Below are 7,912 nucleotides of genomic sequence, written 5' to 3'. Positions count from 1 at the left end.
GTGTGTTCATCTAAGAGTCTCTGCTTCAATTAGTGTTCACTAATTTATATGAAAGGGAAGTAAAATACAAGAACAGAGTGAGGATCTCTGCCACTAATTGTTTTGTAGTTGTCATCTTGGAGCTTGCAAGATTCGGATTCCCTTCCTTGCTCAGGTCAGGCACAGAAGCAGTGCTGACCTCAGGTGTCCCTTACCCTTGTAACTGCTGTAACCGTGGTCGTAATGAAACCTTTTTTCTTGCACCCCTTCCCAACTTTATGGGGAACTTTGGAGAAGCTGCTGTCTGATTCCAGAATTCGCACTCCCTTTCTTGCAACCTGACTTAAATGCCCTTAAGAGTTTCAGAGACTTTAACTGTAGAGGCAAAGCAGTCTTTGGTGTAGAGAAGATGGATGTTGAGATGATCAGGGCCATGAGGAGTTGGGGAAGAGACAACAGAATTCTTTCTGCTGTGAAACAGATGGAGAAGAGGTAAGAGGTTTTTTGGACCTCCACCAGACTACTTTTAAGGCACAGTGTAAATGCACAGCACCGGTAACCATATTTCAGCACACGGAGCCAAAGTGAAGAGGTTGGATGGGCCACGCCACCAGCTATCCCCAGCATCTCTGCAGGGTACCCACTACCACCACTTTTATTTACTGTGATTTGTTGTTTGCTAGCCCTCCTCTTTCCTTGGATAACAGAGAGCTAAATGCTGGCGTTTTTATTCTTTCACGCAACCGTATGTGTGTTCTGGATGCATTCTTCTTTCACCCAAAATGTTACATGGATGAATTTCGAGGATCTTGTACATCTGCCCAGTATTTCTTACAGCTTCACTGAATCACAGTTACTGTTTATGCACAGTAACTTCAGCTGTGCTATTGTTTGCCCAGAAATTCCAGATACATCCTTACAATGTGCCTGCTGTGGCTCTGTGTAACACTTCTGTGAAACATGGAATATATATGCAATAACCAGAGCTGAGCTGCGTACATATCCTATGGTGAAGCCTCTGAAATCAAGCCTTAATCTAGCAGTGGAACAATGTAAAGAGACAGCCAGGTTTGAAGGAATTGTCTGCCAGTAGTACAGCTGTATTTACTAATGACATGCACCAAACCAACTGTAGGTACATGTGAGAGAAATCAGATACATGATTACGTGCAAAACAGCTAAAACATGACCAGGCTTTTTCAGGTGATCCTTGATTACAGCATGATTGGAAGCTAGCAGACGCAACCATTGAATTCAGGGCTGTGATTCACTGCTTGCAGAGCAGAGAGCAGTTCCTAGTGGAAAAGGCAGGTCCCAGTCAGCCAGCTGAATTTAGAAATCATGCTCCTGTGTATGCCAATGTTATTCTGCACAACTGCTGGTGTTAGGATGCCAGGTCAGTTTCTACAGGAGCTACATTACCTCACCTAAGTAAATCAGCAGCTTTGGTTTTGTTATTCCAGCAAACTGAGTCTCTTCCTTTTTATTTCGATTTGCTTTTCTTGCTTAGCAAAAAATACTAGACTGGCTTTCTGTGATAGCTGCCTTGATGCTGCAGCCAGCAAAGAGGACTGTGTGAAGAATGTGTGGTTCAAATTCTGAAGTCAATCTGGCAGTAAAGGAGACGAAGGTTTACCTGGTGGTAAGTGGAGCTAGACCAGTTTCTGACACGAGGGCATTGTCGTGAGGTAATCTTGCCACTAGATGTTGCTATGAGTATGAAAAAACTGAGGCATGAAAGGTGCTAACCAAAAAGTTATGTGCACTTTGACAAAGCAAGTCTTCAAAATGGTAATTTTAGCTTTTAACTGATTCAGTGAGTTCTCACTAGAGAAGTGGGATACTCACTGCCTTATTGCCTTTGTGTACCCAAATGGGGGATAGGTGCATATAGTAATGCAAGAGCTTATGGAGTAAATTCACCATAAATCTTGTTAGATCAGAAACATGGAAGAGAAGAACACAGATTACTCCATCAGGCATGTGCACACTGTACAGGTTTGGTTAAATTAAGGAGCTTTTTTTAGCTTCTTGTGGTGTGTTACTAAGATGGATGGATATTATTCATTGTAAGAAGTGAGAAAACGCACAGAACTGGGAACAGAAGTAAAGCATGAAGACATTAAAGGTAGTTGCACATTTTGAGTTGCAATTTTTGTCATTTGTTTCACAAACATGATAGCAAGTAATGTCTGGTCAGCACCTGGGCACCAGGATTCTTCTAGGATATGTCTGTGGGTTCTGCCACTGCCCAGGATTGCATTACCCAGTGTTGTCTGGATGCTGTAGAAAAGCAATCAAAGGAAGAAGAGCCAAAGCAAACGTTATCACCAAGTCACTAGTACAGTGGTTTGAAGCCTAATATAAAAGTGTTGAAACCATGTGTTATTCAGCCAAACCCTCTGAAGCAGAAGGCAGCCTGCAGAGATCAGTAGTGAGCTTGTGTGATAGATGCAGCAGTCCCTGTTTCTTCTTCACTAACAAACGTGTGTAAATATTGAAGCACTTGGCTAACCATATGAAGCCAATGATACCTGACTGCTGTATGCAGGAGAATAAACCTTACAAACCCAGGAAAATCAATATTTGGCCAAGTAAGGCTTGCCTGGAAGCCACCACAATTCAGGATTTTGACCTGGATCAGGTGCAAAGGACAGAAGGATTAGCTGGTTTCTGTAGTTTGCCAAATCTTTTTCCGCCCATGCTCAGCCCACGCTCTGGGCTCAGGGCTCTGCCTGCCCCTGAAGAGGAGTGGCATCAACTGCAGCACTTGCTCAGCAGAAGCAAAAATTGTCAGGTCTCTGCACTGTAAGGTGATGTATTCCAAGAGACAGACCCAGTAGCAGAGATTGTCTCTGGTGATGCAGATGACTGCTGGTGAAAATCTGCTTAGTGTCATCCTTCTCTATCCACAGCCTCATCCCAGGCAGTAACACGGGGCGAGGGGGGGGCAGGGAACAAGCACCTGAACACCACCACCTCCCTCCACCTGGCCTCTGGTTTTTAACACAGGGGTGCTGAACCCAGCAGAGCCACAGAGAAGCATGTGTCCTTGTCTCTTTAGATGGGGCTACTTCCTCCAGTCTGCTGCACTAATGTTATTGGAAAATAATACTACAGGAAAACATGCTGTTTTCTAACAGGCTCGAGGACAAAGAAGGTGTTCAAGGTGAGATTCTGTAAAATCACTCTTTCCAAACACAGCAGTAAACTCTTCTCTCACTTTACGCTGAAATTCATCTTCAGTAGGTGACAGTGACAACAAACACTCAAGTGGGTAAGTGAAAGTTTCCTTCTGGCGTAGCTTTTTTCAAGCACTTTTAAGACTTTAATGCAAACCAGGACATAAAGATTACAGGTGTAACACCATCCTAACTCTTCCTGAGCACTCAGTCTGAGGTTCCTCTCTTCAGGGCTACTCTCTTAGCATGCCTTTGTATTAGCTTGGCTTTCTAAATTTAGGAATTATTGCTGCAGCTATTCAACATGCCAGCTTTGCAGCTGTGAACTCTAGCTGTACATTTTTTATTATACATGGTAAGAACTCATTGCTAAGAAACGTCTTAAACTGTTTAAAACACTTTTAAAAGCCTTATACACATGATTAAAAATATGCAGATATTCATACATACTCTATTCTCTAGAAGAGACTAGTTTTGAGGAAACAGTTATAACCTCACAGTTCACAGGAAAGAGCAATCATTTTCCTTTGTGCTGGAGCTGAAACGCTATGCAATATAAATACAGATGTCCAGGCAAACTCATTAAACTGTACTCATAGCAAATGGTGCAAGAAAAGAAAAAAAAAAGAAGAACTTTTGCTGAAATTCATGGTGTTGCAACAAGAATTGATATTGATTACTTCACCATACTCAGCTTTAATTAGCTAGCTCAACACTGACTGTTGTGAAAACAAGCATGCAATTTGACCCAAGGAGTGTTTCTTTTAGAAAACAAAACTGAACAATGACAAACCTTCTGGCAGACCAGATGGGGGCTAAATTCTAACCTGATCATGCTGACACAAACGAGGGGTTTTGTAGGTTGTAACTGCATTCCAAACAAAAGCACATTTTTGGCTTAGCTGAACACATAAAATTCATTCTTCTTGTTGATTCTTGTAACCAAAGGCAGGTATGAATCAGTTCCCTTAAAAGAAGTCCCCAGAAGCCATGGTCCTCAATACGTCTTCCCAGATTAGCAAGGATGAATAACTGAGCAAATCTACAGAACTCTTTGGATCCAGAAATTGTCTTTCTGCTAGGCTGCAAGATTTCAGATAATGTACATAATCAAAACCCAAGTTCAAATCTAAAAACCTTCAGTAGATTTGCTAAATAAAACTACTAAATAATGCAGCAGCGTTAACTCGATTTTGAAATAAAACGGGATTTTTGTAGCTTTGCATTTTTTGTAAAATATTCTGTAAGTTACTACAGCACGGATGTAAATGGTGAATTACCTCCCACTTAAGCCATTAGAAAGTAGATACCTAAACACGATTCTCTCACTCCTTGATCCCAAATATTTAGGTACCCTGTATTTGTATCTCAACCTAAGCTCAGAATATTTGTACTAACTGAGCTGAATTTTTCCCTGGTGGTATTACAGACAAATTTCAGGGAAGCATTGACACTGATGATGATGATGATGATGATACTGCTCTGTTACTTATTTGTTTTTGTTGTTAAAAGGTTAAGAATTGTAACAGGGCAGGGAACTGTCAGTTTGCTCGTCCACTTCATGCTCTCTATTATCATCATCCTGTCCAAGAAACTGGGAACAGAGTCAAAGCACCGCAGAGGAATTTGGAGAGGTTTTATTAGCAAGACAGAGAGAGTTTCAGAAATGGGGAAAAAGTTTGACTTTCGAGCCAAGTGTATGTGTGGTTACAAGACACCTAGGAGGTATCCTAGAGCGATTACCAGGAGGATGTCTAGAGGCTGGAGTGTGACTGTCAGGACACTGACAGAGCAGTATCCCGCTGTGTGCAGCCATCCATTAGCAAGTGCCTATGGTTGTCCCCGACAGGGGAAATCTCAGGTCTATAAAAATGTGCAATGCCCTGCCCAAATAATCCTTGATTTTGTTTACAAATGAAAAATTAACATAGAAAGTAATGGGTGCTGAGAATTCCTTCATGTCAAAGAAAAGTGTTTGTTTATTTCTTATCTAAATACACATCCATTTTTATTGCAATCATTGAATAAAAGAAGATTAAGGTGCAATGTAAGGCTGATGGGGTGGAAAAGGGGTATATTCTCCTAGATGTTTCATATGTCAATTTGTCTGTAATTACAATCTGTTTAGTTACAAAGTCCAGTGCACGGTATCACACAGATGGGAGAGATGCTGACGTTCTGAGTAGAGGACCGATACTTAACAGACTTGCAATAGGCAGTCTTGCTGACGACAGTGAAGAAACCTGACTGGTCAAAGCCTGCTTCAAACAGTAGCATTGCACCACAGTTTCTGCTTTTGAGGCAGAAACAACAAGAGCTGGTCTCTAAGAAACATCTGTGAAACTATGCTTGTAAATTGCACAGCAGCATCTTGGCAGTTGAATCTTCTCAGTGTCTCACAACTACTACTGATACTCAAGGATGTTCAAGGCTCTTTTAATTTCTTTTATCAAGGAACAGTTTTTGTCCAGAGTATGAAAACATTAAAACTAGCATTTCATCTGCAAGTTGTTCCAAGACCACTCAGTGTCCAGGATTGCATTCTATTTTTCGTATTATTTAGAAGTGGAATTTCTTCTGTATATTTGACCCTCAGTGCAGTACCAGGTAACATCTGTGATGCTATGGGAAAATGAGCATTAAGCGATCCTCAGATACGCTGATGCAGCATTCAGTGCTGATGGTTTGTATGAAAAGTTCCGTCAGTTCTTTCCAGTTCCCTGATCCTAAGGACAGCAGGAGCTAACTCAGACCCTGGTTGAAATAACGCTGCCTGAGGCTGGTTCTAAGTTATACCAAGCACAAAGGTCCGAAGGGTTAGCCAGGGCAGAGTGAGTGTGTCACTGTGATGGGCAGAGGCAGCAGAAGCTGGCACAGAGCTGGCCAGCAATGCTGGGCAGGTGAGAACAGCTGATTGCATTCACCCCTTTGTTCCACTGCATCGCAAATGAAGATGCAGAGCAGGGATGAACATTTAATGGCTCTCACAACTGCTTTTATCTGCTTCTTGTTTTCCCTCCTGGGCAAATCTTCCTTAAGTTTGAAAATGGGCTGTGGATGTAGTTATCAAGCATATGTTGCCAAAAGTGTTAAGCAAGGCAATGTAGATGCTGTCAAAGTACAGGAATGGAAGTCCAGATTTTACAGATCTTTCATGGAAAACTGGCTTTTCAGACTGTTAGGATCCAGAACTGGATAAATGATGTGCTTTCATTATTAATTCCAAATTATTGGCAAAAGAATTGTGCACCAATGGAATTTCAAAGGGTGTACTATATTTCAATCCACCAATAACATGTGATGCAAGTTAAAAATATGCAACCAATCAAAATATCTGAAAACCTAGAATTTGAACTCCGATGCATCTTACGTTTATAGCTCTGATGTGGCATACGTTGGGCTCTGTATGTAAGTGACATATTGCTGAACATATAAAGTAAAATCCGTAATTCCACCTCAACTGCTTAGGACTTGTGGTCTGTTTTACACAACACATAAAATGTGATTGGGAAGGAGTCCAAAATGGCTTGTATGGAAGTTACATCTAATCTGTTTCTCGCTGATTGCACTTCTATGTGATTCCTACTTGCTCAAACTTCAACAGCTCTCAGGGGAGGCTTGCACAAAGACTGCAGGATAGGGACTAAACGTGTAAACGATGACTAGTACAATCAGAAATACTAATTGACTACAACAGTTACTCCCTCAGGGTATGGCAAAGCTTCCTTCGGAGGCAGTGAAGCAGGGACAAGCCAGATGTTCTCATATGATAGCATTAGGCACCTTGAACTCTAGAACCACACCTGCTTAGTCAGATGTAGGCTGTAAGTACCCTGTTTGTAGAATTCTGATCCTGTTTGCTCCCTGAAGCATGACATACACATCTTCTCAGTGTTATTCAGCCATAGGATTAAGATATTCTACGTGTGTGGTGTGGAATATGAGGAGGGTCCATGTCTTAGGCTGTGATGGAGAAGGTGGTCCAAAGGCAAAGTAGCCTCAGCCCATACACTGATTGCTAGAAGCTTAAACCACATCCTGCAAGTACTTTGCTGTACATATCCTCACACACGGTGTGGATTTTCTACAAATGTGACTGTCAGTAGATAAGTTTAGAAGATTCAAATGCGGCATTTCAACTCAGTAATAGGTTTCTGCATTTGTGTGCAGTTCTATTAAGGCCACAGCCACAGTAAAACAGAGGAAGAAAGTGAGAGACTTCAAAGGGTCAGTGCTATCACAGGTCTTGATGGTGCTTGGGAGTTGTCACAACTGCATCCAGCTCCTAGGTCTTCAACTGTAACCAGGCATGCTCTTGACAAAGAAAGAGCCATGAACAGTCATTTTTCCATGCCGTATTGCTTACCAATCAGGTAATCAGATTCCTTTGGTCTGTGTTTGGTTTCTTCTCTAGGGAAGTCTACAGTAGCTTTACTACTGCTAACCATCAGCTGTCCTGCAACTCGTGGGTCTGAAGAGGAGATATCAAACAGAAAAAAAAAAAAAAAAAAAAAGAAGGGATGAAACTGAAAGTTACTGCAGCAGTTTTTCTAGATCACACCATCAACCACGTGCTGGAGAGACCACCACAAAATGCTCTTACACACCTGAGAGAGACCTCCCTGCCAGGGACCTTCTGACAGTCAGGAAGGGTGTCAGCAATGTGCCAAACACATCTCCCTCAGTGTACATTTTCACTGCAAAGCAGGAAAGGCAGTAAGGCAGCCATGTAAGCAAAATATCTAAAGGTG

General features: G+C 41.9%; 1 protein-coding gene across 2 annotated transcripts in view; it reads right to left on the bottom strand.

Moving 5' to 3' along the window:
* Positions 1-5,120: 5,120 nt before the first annotated feature.
* ATG10 (autophagy related 10) overlaps positions 5,121-7,912 on the bottom strand; it is an 83,235-nt gene continuing 80,443 nt past the window's right edge. For both annotated transcript variants that reach the window (XM_040541301.1, XM_040541302.1), the window contains exon 8: positions 5,121-7,632. In XM_040541301.1, the coding sequence (XP_040397235.1) occupies positions 7,602-7,632 (31 nt within the window). In that variant the 3' untranslated portion in view covers positions 5,121-7,601. The remainder of the gene's footprint in view (positions 7,633-7,912) is intronic.

The sequence above is a fragment of the Cygnus olor genome, chromosome Z (assembly GCF_009769625.2).
Source record: "Cygnus olor isolate bCygOlo1 chromosome Z, bCygOlo1.pri.v2, whole genome shotgun sequence".
Classification (NCBI taxonomy): Eukaryota; Metazoa; Chordata; class Aves; order Anseriformes; family Anatidae; genus Cygnus; species Cygnus olor.
Note: the sequence above shows the minus strand (reverse complement) of the source record. Positions and strands in the feature narration are given on the sequence as shown.